This window comes from Argentina anserina, chromosome 7 (assembly GCF_933775445.1).
Source record: "Argentina anserina chromosome 7, drPotAnse1.1, whole genome shotgun sequence".
Classification (NCBI taxonomy): domain Eukaryota; kingdom Viridiplantae; phylum Streptophyta; class Magnoliopsida; order Rosales; family Rosaceae; genus Argentina; species Argentina anserina.
The window spans coordinates 17,456,693-17,477,658 of NC_065878.1; the positions used below are offsets into that span (position 1 = coordinate 17,456,693).

The following is a 20,966-nucleotide window of genomic DNA, read 5'->3' on the forward strand; positions in this document are numbered from 1 at the left end:
AGTGATTGAGTGGGAATTGTGTGCTCCATGACATGCTACAAGTCAATTGGTATCTCCATTTGATTTAATGAAAATTGGCAACTTGCAGTCATGTACTATATGAAAACATAATATAATTAGAACTTATTTACTATCTGAGATAATATATATACCTATCAAGCTATCACCTTTCATCAATATAATAGTTGAAATGGAAATAAATCTGTATAATTATTGCAAAAGGATCCCCTCACCTCAGGTCATTCAAGAGACACCCAAGACTCAATAAATAAAAAAGCCAACTTGTGTTTTGATTAAATCAAAGAAAAACTCTTCTCTTGAGTAAAAGAATTTCAAACCCAACCTTGAATTGACTACTAAACCGAAGAAAAAGGGTGGCAATGTTATTTCACATTTCAGACTCGGGAGAACGTTACTCTGTAACTCTGTTCTGTATTGTACACCTAGTGAACATGTGAGGCTCCGAGTGTGAGTAAGAAACACACAGCTTCCTTGGACGCAGAGGCAAAGACAAAGAGCCAATTTTGAAGCCAACCAAAAGAACCCTGTTTTCGTGTTTTTTTGGCGCTCTTACTGCTGCAAGCGTTTTCATACCTCCCCAACTTGATATCTTTCACTTATAACCCACTTTCTTGTTGCCCTTCTCAACTTTACTTGAGAAGTTTGCATCTTTCTGAGAAGAAAGAAATACTGTTTGTTGAATCAGAAAAGATGGGTTTCTTGGGTACTGTATTGGGGGTTTTGGGTTTTGGCATTGGGAGTCTGACTGGACTGGTGGTGGGTTTCTACCTTTTCATCTATTCTGAGCCTAAAAAAGTGAAGGTAAGCTCTGTTCTGTTCTTGACTTGAAGCATGTCAATACTGGGTTTCTGAGATGATGCATGCATGAATTGTTTTTCAAAGACCAAATCTTGATTCTTGGATCCTGTGCTTTTTCTTGATATGTGATGGAATAGGTATAGATGGTGTTTGGTATCATCTGTATCTCTATTGGGTATGATAAATTTTGATTCTTTAATTGTAATCCTTGTCTTGTATTTGGGTTCTTTGATTGCAACCAAATTTGCAAGCTAGGTAGACTTGTCATTGGGTTCTTAAAGTGTGTAAGAATAAATCACTGTCCAATTCATGGTGTTAATTGAACCAAAATAGTCATATATGTTTAAACCTCATGATGATCTCTTGGGTGCTTGTTTTTCCTTTCAGTTATTTTCTAGGATTTGAGCAGAATCTGGTGTAGTTTTCGTTTTATGATTTAGCTGTCATGTTTTTATATTGTGGATGGATTGCTTAGAATATAATCATTGCACACTTTTTGAAAAAGTACTAGAAGCAATTAGCAGAAATCCATGTATATTTTTGTGGTCTGACTTTGAGTGGTGCTTAAAATACTTGTGTTGCAGGACCCAATAATCAGGCCTCTACATGAACTAGAGAAAAGTAACTTGGAAGATATTTTAACTGAAATTCCATTGTGGATGAAATGCCCGGATTATGATCGAGTTAGTATTGCCATTTAATCCTTAAACATTGCATATTTGCTCTTTTCTTCTCTACCTGCTGCTAAGTACCGTATATCTCAGTACTCTTTATATGTCCGCTTCCTTGTGCAGGTAGATTGGCTAAATAATTTTATCTCAGATATGTGGCCTTACCTTGACAAGGTAATAAGGCAGTTCCTTAATCTAAAACAGGACAAAGAAAAGGGTATTCAGGACTCATTCTATTTGTTGTGCAGGCAATTTGTTCCACAATAAGAAGCATGGCGCAACCTATCTTTGCGGAGTACATTGGCAAGTACCACATTGAGGCAATTGAATTTGACGAACTTAGTCTTGGAACCCTGCCACCCATAATATATGGTAGTGTACTCACTTCCATAGCATAAATGACTTTACGTATTACTTTTGGGGGGACAGACCTATTCTATAACTTGGTAATTCAAGGATTAGTTAAACTTCCAGACGCAATTCGTTTGCTCCTCAATATGCTTAAATAGTAAGACATAAGAAACAAGCATCATGCAATGTATGGCTAGTATTCTATGCCTGTTTCGATATTTCTGTTCTTCTTCACATCATTAAGGGGTATAAAAGGATTTGAGCGTAGCATGTCACAGTCATAGTCACAGTCACAATCTAAGAAGACTGTTTTAAATTAGGCATACCCTTCATTAACTCTCTTTTCTCTCATATAGTTTGGTTACCTTTCACATCATTCAGGTCTGAAAGTTTGTGAGACTAATGAGAAAGAACTAGTCATGGAGCCGGTATTTAGGTGGGCTGGCAACCCCAACGTAGTTCTGATGGTAAAGTTGTTGTCTCTAAGAATCAAAATCCAGGTGAGAAACTAAGAATTTTTTTTAAAGAGAAAGACTAATATCTACGTCCAGCTATGTTGATGCAATATATCCAGAACACTGATTACGATTTTTTTTTTTCAGTTAGTGGATTTGAAAGTATTTGCAGCGCCGCGGATAACTCTGAAGCCTCTTGTGCCAGCGTTTCCATGTTTCTCAAACATTGTCGTTTCTTTATTGGAAAAGGTCTATAGGAGCATACTTTTCTTTTTAAATTTCTTTTTCCTTCCCTTATTTTAGCTGATATAGGTAATTTTCTGTGATCTCGTTGCAGCCACATGTAGATTTCGGGATGAACATATTGGGAGGGGACATCATGTCCATTCCAGGCCTCTATCCATTTATTCAGGTGCCAGTAATTCTTTTCTTAAGTAGGCTTTTGGTTTCAGTCTATACATTATTTGAATTTTCATACTTGTTAAATGCTTTAGGCTCACTTACTAGGTGCTTTGCAGGACACTATCAAGAGACAAGTCGCAAACCTCTATCTCTGGCCTCAAACACTTGATATTCCTATTCTTGATGCTTCAACGTGAGTAAATATGAAATACTACTTGAACTACCTATATTTTTTCATTTCAATTAATCATCTTAAATGAGGCAGAGTGGTAGAGCTCTCACAGAGATGAATGGGAGAAGGGTCATTTGTTGTACTTTTCTTTTTATAAAACTAATTTCTCCTTTCAAAACCACTTGTAGAGCGGCCATAAAGAAGCCTGTTGGGATACTTCAAGTAAAGGTTGTTCGAGCACTGAAACTTTTGCGGATGGACTTCCTGGGAACTTCAGATCCGTACGTCAAACTTAGCCTCACCGAAGATAGGTTGCCGGCAAAGAAAACCACAATTAAGATGAAATCTTTGAACCCCGAGTGGAATGAGAAGTTCAAACTTATTGTGAAGGACCCTTATACTCAAGGACTTGAGTTGCAACTCTATGACTGGGACAAGGTTTTTTCCTCATCTAAATAATCAAATAATCAAATTGTGGTAATTTTTATGTTCACTTTCTTTCCAGAATCTAAGCCACTTTTTCTTACTGTTAAGGAATTGAACTTTGTAGTTGCCGAAAATTAAAATTATGAGATTTGTCTAAAATGTATTAGCAAGTTCTTTTAGAAAAAGCGGGGCAAAGCTGGCCTTGTTTCCTTGGTCTTAGTTTATAATTGGTTATAAATCCATCTTAGTCTGAAGCATTGCTAACAAATTATAATGTTGTGATTCCAAACATAATCAGAAGTTCAACATGCTGGTCCTCGAAAAATTGGTCAGTACCAAAATTTTAGGAAAATCATGCATGCACAACATATGAAAGTTTTGCAGCATTTCTTGTCACCTGTAAACATATATTATAATTACATCCTACTCTATAATGGCGAATTCATATGTCACTAGTACTCATTTTTTGTGTCTCAGTTATTTTTCCCTCTGGCAAGCTGTGAAGAGTTGTACATTTTGGCCTTGCCAAGGTTTAAATTGAGGTGGGTATTCTTTTCTGTGTTCTTCACAGGTTGGCAGACATGACAGATTGGGAATGCAGCTAATTCCATTACAAGTGCTGACACCAGGGGAGACAAAAGAATTTGTGCTGGAGTTGGTCAAGAACACAAATCTTAATGATCCTCAAAACAAGAAGCGTAGAGGGCAACTTGTTGTGGAGCTTACTTACGTTCCTTTCAAATCAAGTAGCCTGACATCTAATGAATCTGATGGTGGATATATAAGAAATGAAAGTGGAATTGGCAAGTCATCAGATAACGGTGAAGCCCTGGATGAAGCGGGTTTACTATCAGTGATGGTCGTGGGAGCTGAGGAAGTAGAAGGGGAGCATCACAACAATCCTTATGCTTTGCTTTGCTTTAAAGGAGAACAGAAAAAAACAAAGGTGAATTTTCCCTTCAATTTTCAGATCTTTTCATTATGTGAAGTTCATAATACAAAAACATACCCTAATTAAAGTAAAAACTTGACATGTTTGCCACGTTCGAAGTACACAAAACTAGCAAGACTCTTTCAGTTGAAATTTGTCTGAGAAAGACTATATATTGCAGTAAAACCGTACTAACTCGGTGATCTTCCTTAACCTAAAGAGTACAGTTCCTTGAAATCGTAGGCTTTCTTTGAATGTCTGTCTCTAAAGTAATGAGTTGATGTAATGAAATGGTTTGAAATAACTATCTTTTTATGGAAACAAAAATCTATAATTTTTGCACTGTTCATCTTCAGCTGATTTGAAAATCTACGAACAAATGTTAGTAGAATGAGATTTCTTTCTTCATTCTATCTTACAGTTTAACTTGCAGTAAATACGATCAATACTCAAAGTTAAAGGTTATCTGGATGGTCTTAATTTTAAGTTACTTATATCAGGTGATAAAAAAATCTCGAAACCCGAATTGGAACGAAGATTTCCAATTTATGCTTGATGAACCTCCACTAAACGAGAAGATCCATATTGAGGTCCTGAGCAGAAGCAGAGCCCTCAGTTTCAGAGGAAAGGTATGATTTTCAAATTGTGATCACAAAAATCCTCTTATTGATGCTTTTAAATCCTCCTATTGATCCACTGATCTACTCCATTTTATGATGTTTAAACTATCTCCTTATGCACAGGAATCATTGGGGTATGTTGAAATTAATCTCAATGATGTGGTACACAATGGACGAATCAACCACAAGTACCATTTGATTGACTCCAAAAACGGAAAGTTGCATGTAGAGCTTAGTTGGACTAAGGCTTGAGAAAGTGGGGATGAGGCAAGTAAATATCTGGTGTCATTTTCAATTGATCTTTCGAATTGTTGCTATAGAGAATTTTACATAAGGAAATAGAGGGAAGAGAAAATACAAAACGAGGTTGTTGAATATTATACATGTTTTGACATTTCAATCATAGACCAGTTGTTCATAGAAGCAGCATCTACTTCATTTTCATCATGAACTTTCTTGCTGTGGAAGGAGACTTTTAGGCCAAATTGATGATTTTGATACTTCCGCATCATACGGCTCCGTCCCGAGCTTCCGTCGTCGGCCTTTGTGATTAGACCACTATCTATGCATGTATTTTTAGCCTGGACTCTCGAATCTTTTGCTTCTCCGGTGGTGGCGAACAATGTTTCGGTTTTGCAATTTTAGGCATTCTGGGCTGAAAGCTTTCTCTTTACTAATACAATTCCAATTCCATAGCTCTAATTCCAAATTTGGGACTAGCTTGAGTTACACTCATGGCGAGCTCGTAGTGAACCATTTATGAAGAAGCTAATGGAGAGGAAATCTAGCCCTACTCAAGAATACACCCATTTTCTTTCCTTGGAATAGGGTACGGATAATCTCTTCTTTTATGTACAGAAACACATACAGAAACATCACTATGCTGAAAGAAAAGAAAGAAATTTTTTTTTTTGGCAAAGAAAAGAAAGAAAAAGTTAGGAAGCAACAATCACAGACTCAAGAATCAAGATGAAATATGAGCTAAAACACATGGACCCTAGTAGATGCATGGATCAGCTTTGACTTGTATGATCACGAACAAATATGTGACATAATAATTAAGAAAAGCTTATCGTTACTTCCCTGCAGTGGATAGAAAAACAAAAGTAGAAATATCCTTCACAGTTGGATATAAGAGGAGAAGCATATATCAATAATTTGATTTTTTGTGCTCAATGAGAGAAGATTCTTCCAACTATATGTAATGTATTACTCTGTGACATAATCTTCTCCAGTTCTCGCACTGAAGTAGCAATATAAATATTCTCTAAGCCCTCTATTTCACTAGATTATATACTCCATGAAAGGGAGAACCAATATGTAGGGTCAGAAAACCTAATCCCACATGATGTGGGGTAAAATTAAGATTAATTTGCAAAAGTTACAGAAAGAGAACAATCGTAACAAAAATTTAAAAGAGGAGAATTGAACAGTTAGCTAATGTAAAGATGAAATATCTATCACTACACAAGAGCTAGAAGATAATGACATATAATGCATGATTTCGAGTAGTCCCAAATGCAAAAGATTCATTTCCCTTAATCACTTTCACCTCTTAAGTGGGGAGCACATTAGTAAGAGGAGGGATTCCCTTTGGCATAATATAGATTATCATATAAAGCTTAGCTTTCTGGTTGACCTGCACCAGAAAGTCTGGCAAATTTAGAGGTAGAAAAGGGAATCCTATACTATCCCCACAAAGGGTTATTTTTACATAAGGATTCCTTCTTTTCTTTGTTAATCCACTCATTGCTAGGAAACCCCTTCATTTTTTTTTTCCTCTCTTCGCTCTTCTGTTTCTCATCACTGGCTGAGCTAGTTGTGTTAAGCATGTGTGCTCTCAAAAGAAGGGGTATGAAATGAAAAGGGTCACTTTCTTGGTCCCTTGTTGACGTTCTTATGTGGGGGAGAGGAATATATTTATGCTCTCTAGAAAGCCACAGCATTTTTCTTTTAAAAGGGTTTGTCTTCTGATATATGAGAGGGTGCTAAAGTAAGAATAACTCCCACTCACCTCAATTCATTAGAATGATCACTAAGCCCTGCTTGCTGCTGAGTCTTTGATTTGGATTTAGTGTTTGGTAGAATGGATGTGATGCTTGGACAGTTCACTGTGCACTCTCAAATTCAGAAAGCAGCTGAGGTGTCATGTATATGGCTTTAGGGTTCTTGATGCCACAGTAGACTATTACCTAATGTTTGAAATAATGGAGATACAACATTATATTCCTTCACCACTGAACAACCCATTTTCAAACTTCCAATCCCAATCCCACTTCCCCAATTGCCGATTTTCTTATATAGAGAGAACAAAGAGCCAATACTATTCCAAAGTTGATGGCCAGGAACATCCGCCTCAAATGTGATCATCTATATATAACATTACTGTAGTGAGTGTATTTCAATCTAGATTGATTCTCCCATCTCAATTGTAAAAGATTTTCAGTATATACCTAATATATATCGATGTTGGTATTATATTATTTCATTTAGATATCATCAAACACTTAACTTCTCCCATCTCGATGATCGCTAAAAATCACAACATAGATCGACTCTATGGGGTGGTGGAGAAGATCAGCTTCTTTAGACTCCTTTATTCCTCACAAAAAAATGGTCCTATTACCAACATCAGCAGCATCTTGCATGCAATGTTATATAATCCTTCTTCCCCCTCTTAATTTTAAAGGAACTTTGGACACTTCATTGCATTGAGCCAAGATGTTCCTGATAAAGTTTTGCATCTCCAATAGTTTTAAGAGAAGGTCAGCATAACATGACAAATTACTCAGTCAACCCAATACCAGCAGCTTTCCAAGAACACATGCACCATGCAGCAGCTTTCCAAGAACATATATGATTGTAATTTTCAAGCACTTGTTTTCCTCGAAGAACACATGCATGCCCAAATGCCTATATATATATACCAGTTATATTAGTTCTTTAGATTCGTCAAGTCATGAAGGTTATATATATATATATATATATATAGTCTCTATTCAGAGTGAAGATTCATTCTGAAATTACAGAGTGAATTTCCAATTTTAGCACACTTTTCGGTCAAATTTTTTCACTATAAGTGATTCAATATTTAGGTATGTTATTCAAGATTATCTCTACAAAGTTTCATCTAATTTTACAATTGTTTGAGTTTTCAAAATTGAGATTTACACGAACGGTTCACGTTGAACAGTTTTAATTCATTCATTGATTTAATCTAATTTCAATACCTTAACGATGTCCGAATCAGATGAAATTTTGTAGAGATGATCTTGAATAACATACCTAAATATTGAATCGCTTATGATGAAAAAATTTGACCGAAAAGTGTACCAAAATTGGAACTTTACTCTGTAATTTCAAAATGAAGCTTCACTCTGGATATAGACTGAATATATATATACCAGTTATATTAGTTCTTTAGATTCGTCAAGTCATGGAGGTTGTTGTAGTATTAGTGTATTACTAGTATTGTTTTTTTTGGTTAATAGTGTATTACTAGTATATATATGAGGTTTTGTTGAAAAGTCCCGAGTGCCAGTTTTTGACCGTTGAAACATATATTGTACTGAAACAAATGCCAAGTTTGAGGATGCTGCATGTTTGTGTATTGCATGGTTCATCAACCAAGGTTTTGTGTGCATTGAAGATTGAATTACACACAAAACCGAGTATAAAAAAGACTGAGATGGAGAACGTACATCAAGATCGTTTGGGTTTAAGAGGAACATTATAAAATGAAAATTTGGTAAATATCTTACTCATATTAAAGTTTGAAGCTTTGAAAAACACTGTATTTGGGTAAAAGGTGAATTACTTAACTTACTATATGTTTGTACAATTAGGAAATTTAACTTGTTTATTTGAAGTCCAAGATGATACTCCAGACATGGCCAACCCTAGTTTGTCCTTCAAAACTTCTTCATTTTCCCTATTGCCTGTTTTTAAAATAATAAAAAATGAAGCATAATTGAGATAACGATCAAGTAAGATAAAATTAAATTATTCCCTTTGTCTACATAAGATGCAAATTAATGCATCAAATACTTTATATATCATACATGTTAATTGGAAAAGCAGCTAAACTCGAGGTCAAATTGCTGATTTGAGCCAAGAATTAATGTAAGAATGAAGAACAAACAAACAAACGTTCACTAGCACAGCTGTTACACTATAGGTACGTTACATTAGAATTGAGCTCAGTCAAGGCTGATTTAAAAGGTGCGATTGAATCAAGGAGGAATACGTTATCACATATAAGGGCATATGCGAGATAAAATTTTCAATCCTCCCGGAGGATCACTGGAGAACCATGTGGCAATGTATAGTGATTATTCTCACCTGTTATATTTTGACACGTGGATTTATTACACTAAAATTATAATTTTATTTATTTTTTATTATTTGTGAAATGACCATCACGAGTATTGATGATTTTGAACTAGTATTTCAAATTTAAAGTTTAGAGTTTAGAGTTTAAGGTATTCGAGTGTAGAGTTTAGGGTTATGGTTTTAAGGTTTAGAGTATTAGAGGGTATGATGTAAGATTTTAGAAAGAAACTCAAAATAGTCTTTGATAAGATATTTTGAATATGATTTTTATTTTTAAATCCTACGTGTCAAATTGTAATTGGAATTGAAGACTACTTAATATTACCACATGATTCTCCGGAAAAACTAATAAAGTCGTCCATATGAGACCACAAAATGACATCGAAATGGTCGATCTCAGCCTTGAGACTTACACTATTGAAGGGTAAGATCAACACCATATATCGAAATTTGATCATGTACAGCATCATCAGTATATGGACAAGCTTATATCTAACTAAGTAAGAGAATACTAGAGTAATATTATATCTAAGCAAGTATGAACGTGCTAGCTAGAGTAACTAATAAATTGCTAGTAAATCATCTACTTATTTGATAATACATGTAACTTCTAGTGAGGTATTAAAAAAAAATACATCCAGGCATAAACATTCCTCTTCATATCATAGTACTGATTTGGATTAGTTAAATTTGCATATCATGAATTATTGCCATTTCATGGGTCCTAAAAGTCAAAAAGAAAAACTTAAAGAAATGATAAGGAGCAAAGGGCAAAGGAAAACAAACGCAGAAGAGAAAACAAAAGGGCAATCCAACTCATCTGATAAGATGATCTCCTAATGTCAACCCAGGGTTGACGAGCTGGTGATGATGATGTGCACGTGTGGGTGTGGCATACTTATCATCATGATCATCTGGGTTGTGAAAAGACTCATCCAACCCCAGAATTGCATCATTAGCATAATGCCACCATTTTGACTCATGCATGGACAACAATGATTCTTCATAATGAACGATGATGATCATGATGCATAGCACAAGCACTAGCTAGAGTTAGCAAACCATTCATGTTTCAATGGGTTTTCATCAAAAGGAAGAACAAAAATTATGAAACCTTGAAGAGAAAAAAATTATGATCCAAGGCCTCAGGCATGGATGGGATTATGGCATGATCCACTCAATGGTTTTGAGTACTAGTTTATTAGGCAAAGACGCAAAGTGATAAAGATGTTCCTAGTTGAGTTGAGAGAGAAGAAAGAGAGATTTGACAACCAGCCACTAACACTAATATACTGCGTACATACTATGGCTCCCTTTATACTTGAAGATATGATTATGAAGAATATATCATTATGTCAATGAGGATGAAAACCCCATAGGAAGCTGTAAATGTAGTTTTGACACTTCTCTTTACCCTTTCTAGCTAGGATTGTAATAATGGAAATGTAAGGGTACATACTCTTGAATTTTTCTTACTTATCAAAAATAACATATAATGAAGTGCATTTCGTAATGTAACTCTAAAAGAATTGTCATTTTGTTGATTCTATTGACGTGAGAAGCAATTTCACTGATTTATAACTTTCTTTTTTGATAAATACATACGGCGTATGCCGTCTGGTTTAGTTTAAATAAATATTAAGACGGCAACCTACGAGATAGACTAGATCAATGTTATAAAGGGTGGATGAGTATTTTGTGTTCATCTCTATCTGCAGTCGCTATCTGGGTTACTAATGCATTCATTTATTTCCCAAAATATAAATTAAATTGATTTTTTTAGCAATAAATACTGAATGAACCTAGTCCAGGGTATAAAATTATCACCAGTCAGAAAATGCGGCATTGATGATTCTGTGGGGGAGAATTGTCATGGAAATACAATACAATGGACATTTTCTTCATGTTCCAGATGTCATGCAATTTATAAGGAAACTCAAAGGAATGAGTGAAAGACTTGAAGATGAGATCTTTATTTATAAATATTTTTGGTCTGAGTCTCTGAGAAAGTAGCTAGGATCCTCAATAAATGGTGTTTGATGAAAATCCAAGGAGGTAGATAGTAATACAAAGCAAGCACTTTTATTTTTTCCTCTGTATTCAACCCAAAACGTGCTTTTATCAATGACACTTTTACCGTTCTGAACAGCTAAGCCATAAGCTCAAAGCTCTTCTTCTCTGCTACTTTACCCTCCAATAATAAACCAAGGTCAACATCCTCAAAAACCCAACTCAAACCTCTCTAACTTAAACTCTCCTCAAACAACCCAAGCAAACTAACGCAATCCAAACCAAAACCTCTCTCTGTGTTGCTTTTACCTGCTCTCCCATGGCGGCCAAGAACAGCAAGATGACTGGTTCTAGTCCCAAGCCCACAAGAGGACTCAGCTCAGCTCCTTTGACATTTTCCAGCCAAAACCAATTTGTTAGTTACCTCCATTAATAATCCCTCTCTTGGTTTTTGTGTTCCCCCCATTTCAACTCTTCTTTAAAGCCCATTCACTCTCTCCCTGTCTCTAGAGAAAAGAGCCAAAGCAGCTTACTTTAAGCACTTCGAGATCTGGGTTTTGTCAAAGTTTCAGTCTTTATTAGCTGTCTCGTAAGTTTTCTTCAGCTCTGAGGCTCAAAGTCATAGTCTTTGGGGTTCTGGGCTTTGGTTCTGAGATTGAAATTTTGTAACTGTGAAAATGGGAAGTAAATGGAGGAAGGCAAGGATGGCACTGGGTCTGAATCTCTGTGTCTATCTTCCCAAAACGCTAGAGGACTCATCTCCTTCCTCTGTGGACTCAGAAGAGAGATTGTCTGATGCTGCTCTGCTTTCACCAGCCAATTTGGGCTCATCCAGGCCTCAAACACCAACACCATCTTCTCATGGCTTGAAGCTCTCTAGGAGTGGAAGCAAATCTACTTCCAAGGTTTGGATATTCATCTCATTATCAAAATGGAAATGTGATCTCTGTGCTTGCGTGCGTGTTTATGATTGATGGGTTCTTTAACTTCTTGTCATTTTTAGCTAAATATCAGCTCAGCTAAAGCTAATGTTGTTATTGGGTCGATGATTTATGATTTGTAGCCTTCAAGATTTACAAATCTTAGTCTTGGATTGGTTATATCATATTCTGCAGAATTTTTGGGGAGCACAATGATTTGAACATTGGAATTTTGGAGTCATGTTAGTTTTACCTATTTGAGAATGAGGGTGTATTGCACAAGTCACTTTCAGGGCCATTCTTGTTTGCCTTAATGGTAAAAGAAGGCTAAAGAGTTTACCTTTCCCTTCTTCCCATAGAGAGAGAGAGAGAGAGAGAGAGAGAGAGGGTTGCTTGGCCACTTGCTGGCCTCGTCAGTTTGACTGTTTATTTGCAAGCTTTCTCCAGATTCATCAAATAAGTAAAAAGTAAAGGGGAAAGTATTGTCATAAAGCATTTGTTGAATGAATTCAGATTGAAAGCTCAGGTACATGGTTTCTCAAAACCCAATTTGAACCCAGTTCCAGAGTTAATAGTAATTGTTTTCTTTAGAATCAATTTGTTTATGTGTCCCTGCAAATTACCTATCAATTTATTCAATTATTTTACTTAAGTAAAAAGGGAGGATATTTTGGGATAAAATTTGGATTGTGGTTCTCTTATTTTCAAGTGGTTAATGTTAGAAAATTTTGTGATATGGTTTCTATCATAATGACCCTTATCCTTATGTGTTGGATACCAAACATTAATCCAAGTACATCTATCAGGTTATCACTTTCATTGTTTGTTCTTGTCTGTATGTGTTAATTGAAAATGTTTAGTCTACCCTGTCTCAAAGGGTATGTATAATGACATTGTTCGTCAGAGCATGTAAAGTACACATTAAAGATTTAAATACGAAGTACTGTAGCGTGTAACTGTTTTTATCGTGGTTGACATGGTTGATTGGTTAACTCGTACTTTTTTTTTCTTGCACTTGTTAATGTTTTCAGCAGACGTGCTCGATATGCTTAACCAAAATGAAGCAAGGAGGTGGCCACGCTATATTCACTGCAGAGTGTTCACATTCTTTCCATTTCCATTGCATTGCATCAAATGTAAAACATGGCAATCAAATCTGCCCAGTATGTAGGGCTAAATGGAAGGAAATCCCTCTGCAGGGTCCCACTGCGGATCCTTCCCCTGGAAGGGCACCTATTGATCCAGTAGGTTGGCCTCAAAATGATGCTTTGATGACTGTTGTTCGCAGATTACCTCCTCGAAGAGACTTGAGCCGAAGGCACATTGTGCCACTATTTCCAGCCACTGAACCAGGCATATTCAATGATGATGAACCTTTGGATCACCAAACTATGCTTGCTGAAAGAAGCTCTTCCAATAAAAATTGTGCGGATGACAATTGTTTTAGAACTATAGAAATAAAAACGTACCCTGAGGTCTCAGCTGTGTCGAATTCCAAATCTTTTGATAACTTCACAGTTTTGGTCAATCTGAAAGCTGCCGCCTCAACTACAACGCAAAATCCTTGCAGAGACCAATCCAGCTTGTCACAATTTTCTCAGAATTGTCGTGCTCCAGTAGACCTGGTCACAGTGCTTGATATTAGTGGTAGCATGGCAGGAACTAAGCTTGCACTGCTGAAACGGGCAATGGGGTTTGTGATACAGAATCTTGGCTCTAATGACAGGCTGTCAGTTGTTGCCTTCTCTTCTACTGCCCGTCGCCTCTTTCCGCTCCGACGAATGACTGACACTGGACGCCAGCAGGCTCTGCAAGCTGTCAACTCTTTGGTTGCAAATGGTGGGACCAACATTGCTGAAGGCTTGAGAAAGGGAGGTAAGATATTGGAAGATCGGAGGGGAAAGAATCCTGTTGCCAGCATAATACTGTTGTCTGATGGTCAGGACACTTATACTGTCAGCGGGTCTGGGGCAAACCAAGCTCAACCAAATTATCAGTTGCTCCTCCCTTTGCCTATTCATAGTGGTGACAACACAGGCTTCCAGATTCCAGTGCATGCATTTGGGTTTGGTGCAGATCATGATGCATCGTCGATGCATTCAATTTCAGAGATTTCTGGAGGCACCTTTTCTTTCATAGAGACTGAAGCTGTTATCCAGGATGCATTTGCACAGTGCATTGGGGGTCTTTTGAGTGTTGTGGTACAAGAGTTGCAGGTGGAAGTGGAGTGTATAAATACAAATGTCTGCCTTAGTTCACTGAAGGCGGGAAATTACCCAAGTCGTGTGATGGTTGGTGGACGCAAGGGGTCTATTGATGTTGGAGACTTGTATGCCGAAGAAGAAAGGGATTTTCTGGTTTCAGTTAATGTCCCAGCAGAGTTTTCCAGCAATCTAACATCATTGATAAAGGTGAGATGCATTTTCAAGGATCCGTTGGCTAAAGAAATGGCAACATTAGAGAGTGAAGAAGTTGGAATTCAGAGACCTGCAGTGGCGGGACAAGTAGTAGTGTCCATAGAAGTGGACAGGCAACGTAATAGGCTGCAAGCAGCTGAGGCCATGGCACAGGCACGAGCTGCAGCTGAGCGGGGAGACTTAGCGGGTGCAGCTTCAACCCTTGAAGATTGTCGGAGGGTATTGTCAGAGACTGTGTCAGCAAAATCTAATGACCGCCTGTGTGTAGCACTGGATGCTGAGCTCAAGGAAATGCAAGAGAGGATGGCAAGTAGGCATGTATACGAAGCATCTGGTAGGGCATACATTCTTTCAGGTCTGAGCTCACACTCATGGCAAAGAGCAACAGCAAGAGGTGACTCCACCGATGGTTCAAGCCTTGTTCAGTCGTATCAAACCCCGTCAATGGTTGAGATGCTTACTCGATCTCAGGCTATGTTGTTGGGCAGTCCATCAGCCCAGAGGCTTATCCGACCATTATATTCACAACCAAAGCCGAGGTAATCATGTAGGATTGCTGAATGCTCATCCCTTTCTCCTGATTTTGAATTTTTTTTTTTGGGTGGGGAAGATAAAGAAGAGACAAAGAGAGGTTATTTGGCTGTGATTTGGCTCCTGCCTTGTATATGTAAATCAATAAGGAAAAAGAGGGGACATGGTGAAATGGGGTATATTGGGGAAAGGAACACTAGGTAGGGTTTATTAAGACTATCTTGTTTATTGTGTTGTGGGGTTGGTGTACATAAGTTTCTCTGAGAGAAATAGGTACAAAGTTTGTAATTGCCTGAACTGGTTTGGGTGAGCTCTTCACCTAAAATATAATGTACCTCCTCTCAATTCATTTGACAAAGTTTTGCCATTTCTATTCATGAGCAACTTAATTCCCAATATAACTGGCATGCATTGAATTGCATTTGCCCTTTCAAATCTGATTTTTCAGGGTGAATCACGTTTTGCTATATTTTACGGTAGAATCACTGATTCTTGTTAAGCTCCACTTCTCTCCGTCTCTCATTCCTTACCACATAAGCTCAATTCGGACTACAAACTCGAAGGAATTGGTAGATTTACAGATACAAAATTATGCAAGACGAGAATCCGGAAACACAAGTGCATTCCTATAAACACAAGGAACTTGCATACAAATGACCTGTAGGAATGTGGTAGAAAACTCTCCCCTTCTACAATTAGACCTAGGCAACAGTGGAGACAAGAGACAGGTTGAAATTTAAACTTTATGATGTACTGAGAGTAGTGGCTGAATGCAACTGAAGCATTGAGGTCATGGTAGGTAACTAATTTTCCTCCCATCTTCAGTTACCAAATGTCAGCAGCAGCTGGACCACTGGTTTTCCAACATGTTGGTCCTTGCCATTCCCATTGCCCCTGTTCATTCAACTCAACAGCTTCTGTTCTCTCTCTGCTACTACGGTCCATCCTTCTGACCTCTCCTTCCATTATTTCACTTGCAGCATTCACATAATTCACAGAACAAGGTTAAAAAACCAAGCAGAGTAAATAAACAAGAACCTCAAACATGGTGCCGAATCTGTTATTCATTGCAAAACACATCACAGTTACACAAACCCAACACAACTATTATTACATCAGAGTGATCAAAACCCAACACAACTCCAACTAGTGTGACTTGTCTTCATTCGGGCGCGGAATCCTCTTGTAATCGTAGTTGTTAATGTCCACCTTCTCCTGCAATGCCTGTCGGAAAACCATCGAAATTTTACCACAAATGTGCAATTGGGTGATCACAAAAAGCACTTTCAGAATAAGCACTTGTTGAAAATGTAGGGCATTATTACCTTGAGCTCTTGGTCGAGTGAGATGTTCTTGGGTTTATAGGCGTGGGTTCTGGAGAGAGCTTTGCGGGTCTCGAAGACCTCCCATTCCTGGTCGTCCTTGAACTTGGCGATGTCTTTGCTGCCTTGGATGAGATGTGCGAGTCCGACGGCGCCGAACACGGTGAGGGAGATCATCGGAAGTCCGTACCGGATGAAAGGGTGGGTCCTGCCCCATCTCTTGAATGATTTCACTGAGTCTACTTTGACGCTTGTCATCATCGCTGCGCTCATGGATTGAATTGAATTTGGGGGTTTGGGGTTTTTGGTTTTGATGAAATGAGATTACTGTGTAACTAGAACTGGAGACTGTTGTAGAGAAACACCAAACGGCCTCAACTAGTAATGTAACTGGGAATATATATATTTTTATTTTTTGTCAATTAATCAAAAATAAATTAGAAGACGTCACATGTTTTACAAGACATTGAATTAAATTTCATGATTCTCTAGTCGAAATAGCGCTCATCTTCGTCCATAATAGCTTGTAATAAACATCATAACAAACTTAAAACTTTGTCGTAAGATACCAAAGTAAACTAAAAATCGAAGAATTAAAAATAACAGAACTAGAAGGTTTAGCGGCGAAATGTATTTTCGGGGTTAAAATTTTTTCTGTAACTTAATATTAGTGGATTCAAGTTCTCAGTCCTTTCATAATTGGTAACGTCATGTTTTCATATATAGGATGCTTGATTACAGTTACTGAAATGATATGTATTAGACAAACAAACTACAGTGATATTCCAATTCTAATAAAAAAAACTACGATGATAAATTGTAAGTATGCTAATGTAATGTCATATATAACAGAAACTTTGGTAGATTACATGATTGTGTAGATGAGATTATAATCTACTAATATGAATTATAAAAAGTTGTCAACATTGTTATATAAATCAAAGACGATGTAAATATCTTGCAACGAAAATAGTGTATACTGATAACTGAATAAGAGTTGGGCTAAGTATTTTAGCGTGTATATCTACTTGAATAGCAGTCTCTGACTATCCAACCATTGGACATTGACATGTGAATCTTCTTTGCCAAGAGTTTGGGAATTAGGATTTCTGCAAGAAACAAATCTCAGAAGTACTAAAGCTTTGGTTATTGCATCCTTTCACTTTTGTCTCAATCTTACGTTGGCCTGGTTGGATGGTGGTTAATTAGTACCATTTGCTCAAATTGGTGTCTGAAACTTGGTGTAGACTTAGATTCGGTGAAGACGATGACGAACTTGGAAGTAATCCTTGAAAGAAGCATTTGGCATGTTTCTTAAACAAAGGCTTCTACATAACTCGATAAACAACACACTTGTTGTTTCGACTAAATGATGTTTGAAGTGTTTTCATATTGAAACTTAATGTCAAAATGAAACCCGGAAACTTCAACCAAGAAAATGATACTGAATTAATCGCTCGGGAAATGCTAAATTTGAGTATTTTTGATCAAACAATAGGTACATAACACATTGATCAAGTACAGGGTACCATCCAGTATTCCAGTTTGAAGTTGTTCGTTGGTTGTCTCGTTTCATTTGGTCGTCTCGCTAAATATAATGAGCAAGATCATAGAAGAACTCCACAAACAAGAGGATATATCCACAATTGGTCATTGTATAAATATTTAGATGAGCTTGAACAAAAGTGCTTGGTCGTCTACGAAAAAAATACATGACATGCAAGTTATCTTTGCTGCATTTGCTTCTTTAAATTTCCAAGAGGTCCAAAAGTAGTCTTCTTTACCTCCTGCTTACCACAAATACAATTACCTGTATTCAAATTCTTACCACAACTGAGACACAGTCCCTTGCAATTCGGATTACAAGTCGCAGAGATGGTAATCTCCAGATGCACTGAGTCTCTTATGTGCTTTGAAATGTCTATTTCTTTGTCCTCGGGGCGGAAATACAGCTGATCCTCGAAGTCAATTGAGTCATCATCATTTTCCTCCCCACCAAATCCTGTACTGGTTTTGACATTGTCTCCATATATTACTCCCATATTGAGGATATCAGGTTCTTCTACGGGTTCATCAGTTAGGAGAAGTGAGAAGTTGGAGAAGATGGACTCAGCTGCTGGATCGCCGCACCTTTCACACAAACACGACATGTTATTTTAATAATCATAAATGCAGGAAATGATTACATTGTCTTTCATCTTTTACCCCTCTACTTACCAGTTCCCATTGCAACATCAAAAGCATTTACACCAACCCATCCTCAGTTGTTTGAATATACAACCAACATTTTACATGAACAGAATAGATGTCCTCTTACTAGTCCCTGGCTCCCTGCTATCTATTTACTTAATTCTCCCTCCCCCAATTTCAAACAACATTCATCTGCTCTCTACTTGCATCTTTCTACAGCTGAGGTTTTTTTTTGTTTATTTTTATTTTTATAATAGACAGGGTGATCAGATCAAACATACAGTACACTTTCAGATCTTACTAGTCTGTAAAACCCAAACTGTATTGTTATAGTTTTCCACACTACAAGCCAACCTAGTGGACAACTTAACTGATCAAACATACCTTGCACTTTTAGATGGCCACACATACCATTCTGTAAACCCAAAGTGTATCTTAGAGTTTATTTCCAGACTACAAGCCAAGCTAGGGACAACTTTCTGACCCAACACACAGGGATTTGACTACAACTATCTCAGTCATACTATACTTTAACGAAGACATGTTTTCTTATCCAGAATGAGATAGAACCAACATACATCAAAACAAGAAATTTTGACAGTTTTTCAAAATCAGCTCGAAAATGTGCAAGTGCAAACTCAAAGGCATATGACAAAGTGAACATAATATTACTGCATGACAGGGTAATATTGGTGCATACCTGTTGCATGTCAGTGTGATGACAGTTTTAATGATCCCATCAAGCCTCAATTTTTGCTTCCTCCTTGTGATGTCAATGGAAATCTGAACTGGCGTTCCGTTTGGATAATCCTTCACAGCTTTGGTCACCCGTAACCCCATTACTGAAGCCCTAGATTTGGAGACCTCTGTCGAAAGGTTTCCCAACCCAAGCCTCTCCAATGTAGTACAGTACTCAACATGTGTTATCGAAGCGTTTCTCTTGTAAACAACTGCCCCTTCCCATGGTGAATCTATATCTTCACCATCTTCATCTCCATGATCACCCAAATCAAGAAAAACTGTGCTTTCATCAGTGAAAGATTGAAAATTGGGTTTTGCGCAATTCATCACTGTGGACGTTGACATAGCATCTGGTTTTCTTCTCAATGGTGTATGGATATTCTTAGTAATGCAAGACTGAAACTTGCAATGAATACAGGGAAAGTGTGAAACCTTAGAAGTACCCTCACAACATTTCAACCTAGAACCTCCACGTCGGGTAATATATGAAGAGCTGACAATAGAGGGTGACGTTACTACAAAAGACATTGTCCTCTTCAAGTTTGTCAAGGCCTCTGATAATTACTTAGACGAAAAACGCAAACTTTGAAGTACTAGAATTAACCACTGTTTGCTGCCTGTAACAAAATGGTCAAGTAAATACGATAAGAAACTCTACAAGTGAATTGGCGCAATCATATCTGCCAAAGAGTAGGAACTGATTCAGACCAGAATGAAAACCCAGATAATGATAATTGCACGTTAGATTAATTTGACCCATAATGATAATTTCAGTGAGCAAAGTAAAGTGTATGGGGTGCAGCTTGAAGAAGACCTATGAGACAAAACATGAACAACTTAGGCTCAAGATTATATCAGTGACCAAAATGGGATATAAGTTGTTAAAGAAAGTCTGAAAGGAAATTCGAGTTAGGCATTTCAACAAACACCTTGGGTACAACAAAACCGGTCTTCTATTTTCCAAGAACTTGAGAACAGTTTAACACCACATGTATAGTAATCTTCAAGTACATAAACAATTTCAAGCACACGATACCCAGAAACAAAACAAAACAAACATATGTTGGTAGAAATACAAGTTAAACCTATGAAATGTTAACCGAAATGCGTGAAGAAGACGAAGAGGATCCTACGTAAGGAAAGATAGGGACAACAAAGTACTTACAATGACCATGGAAGCTGCTGTCCTTGTGAGAAACAGAGAGTTTTGGGAGATAGAAGCAAGCGCAGCTATGCAAACAAGAAGCAAATAAGCTTGGCAAAAGAGGTAAGAAACCGCCATTTGCTAAATAGTCCCTGCAAATGTATGAAATGCAATTTAGTCACAAATCACAATGATCTGCTTCAAAAGGCAAAGAAACAACACCCTAATGTGATATGCATATTACTAGAGTGCATGCAGGTCCTCCTTTCCCCAAGGCAATTGTGCATATTACTACGATGAAACATTCTGTGCTTTAGATTGAACACACTTAACTTTCATTTTTTGTTTACGGAAACATTTAGCTTTGTCACTGATAGGTCTTGCTTGATTTCTGCCTTCTGATGGCACAGTTATCACTTGACCAGCACAGGTCGCCATGTTTCCATTTTGAGCGCCACCAGGTGTTGGACTGTGTAAAATTCTGTGACGTTTTTCCAACTAGAGTTGTGCCA

At 37.4% G+C, this 20,966-nt stretch overlaps 4 protein-coding genes across 6 annotated transcripts; 2 read left to right on the forward strand and 2 right to left on the reverse strand.

Annotated features, from left to right (window-relative positions):
- The first annotated feature begins 483 nt into the window (after positions 1 to 483).
- Positions 484 to 5,530, forward strand: LOC126804094 (synaptotagmin-3-like). Of its 2 annotated transcripts, XM_050531864.1 has the most exons (12): positions 484 to 822; positions 1,404 to 1,502; positions 1,614 to 1,664; positions 1,739 to 1,862; positions 2,223 to 2,341; positions 2,444 to 2,545; positions 2,634 to 2,708; positions 2,815 to 2,891; positions 3,059 to 3,308; positions 3,868 to 4,242; positions 4,728 to 4,856; positions 4,971 to 5,530. In XM_050531864.1, the coding sequence occupies exons 1-12, from the start codon at positions 712 to 714 to the stop codon at positions 5,097 to 5,099; spliced, it is 1,641 nt and encodes a 546-aa protein (XP_050387821.1). In that variant the 5' UTR covers positions 484 to 711; the 3' UTR covers positions 5,100 to 5,530. The 2 variants fall into 2 exon arrangements, with proteins under 2 accessions (XP_050387821.1, XP_050387823.1); XM_050531866.1 differs by lacking the exons at positions 484 to 822; positions 1,404 to 1,502; positions 1,614 to 1,664; positions 2,223 to 2,341 and having other exon boundaries at positions 1,778 to 1,862; positions 4,971 to 5,529.
- A 5,841-nt stretch (positions 5,531 to 11,371) lies between these two features.
- On the forward strand, positions 11,372 to 15,404 carry LOC126801462 (E3 ubiquitin-protein ligase WAV3-like). Of its 2 annotated transcripts, none has more exons than XM_050528818.1 (2): positions 11,372 to 12,094; positions 13,144 to 15,404. In XM_050528818.1, the coding sequence occupies exons 1-2, from the start codon at positions 11,867 to 11,869 to the stop codon at positions 15,067 to 15,069; spliced, it is 2,154 nt and encodes a 717-aa protein (XP_050384775.1). In that variant the 5' UTR covers positions 11,372 to 11,866; the 3' UTR covers positions 15,070 to 15,404. The 2 variants fall into 2 exon arrangements, with proteins under 2 accessions (XP_050384775.1, XP_050384774.1); XM_050528817.1 differs by having other exon boundaries at positions 11,373 to 12,094; positions 13,141 to 15,404.
- A 291-nt stretch (positions 15,405 to 15,695) lies between these two features.
- On the reverse strand, positions 15,696 to 16,735 carry LOC126803122 (uncharacterized). The gene is made up of 2 exons (XM_050530882.1): positions 16,383 to 16,735; positions 15,696 to 16,281 (listed from the first exon to the last, which is right to left on the reverse strand). Exons 1-2 carry the CDS (start codon positions 16,650 to 16,652, stop codon positions 16,204 to 16,206), a joined length of 348 nt encoding a protein of 115 aa, XP_050386839.1. The 5' UTR covers positions 16,653 to 16,735; the 3' UTR covers positions 15,696 to 16,203.
- Positions 16,736 to 17,979: 1,244 nt separating this feature from the next.
- On the reverse strand, positions 17,980 to 20,598 carry LOC126802907 (large ribosomal RNA subunit accumulation protein YCED homolog 1, chloroplastic-like). The gene is made up of 3 exons (XM_050530622.1): positions 20,476 to 20,598; positions 19,270 to 19,927; positions 17,980 to 18,509 (listed from the first exon to the last, which is right to left on the reverse strand). Exons 2-3 carry the CDS (start codon positions 19,836 to 19,838, stop codon positions 18,104 to 18,106), a joined length of 975 nt encoding a protein of 324 aa, XP_050386579.1. The 5' UTR covers positions 19,839 to 19,927; positions 20,476 to 20,598; the 3' UTR covers positions 17,980 to 18,103.
- Positions 20,599 to 20,966: the final 368 nt, after the last annotated feature.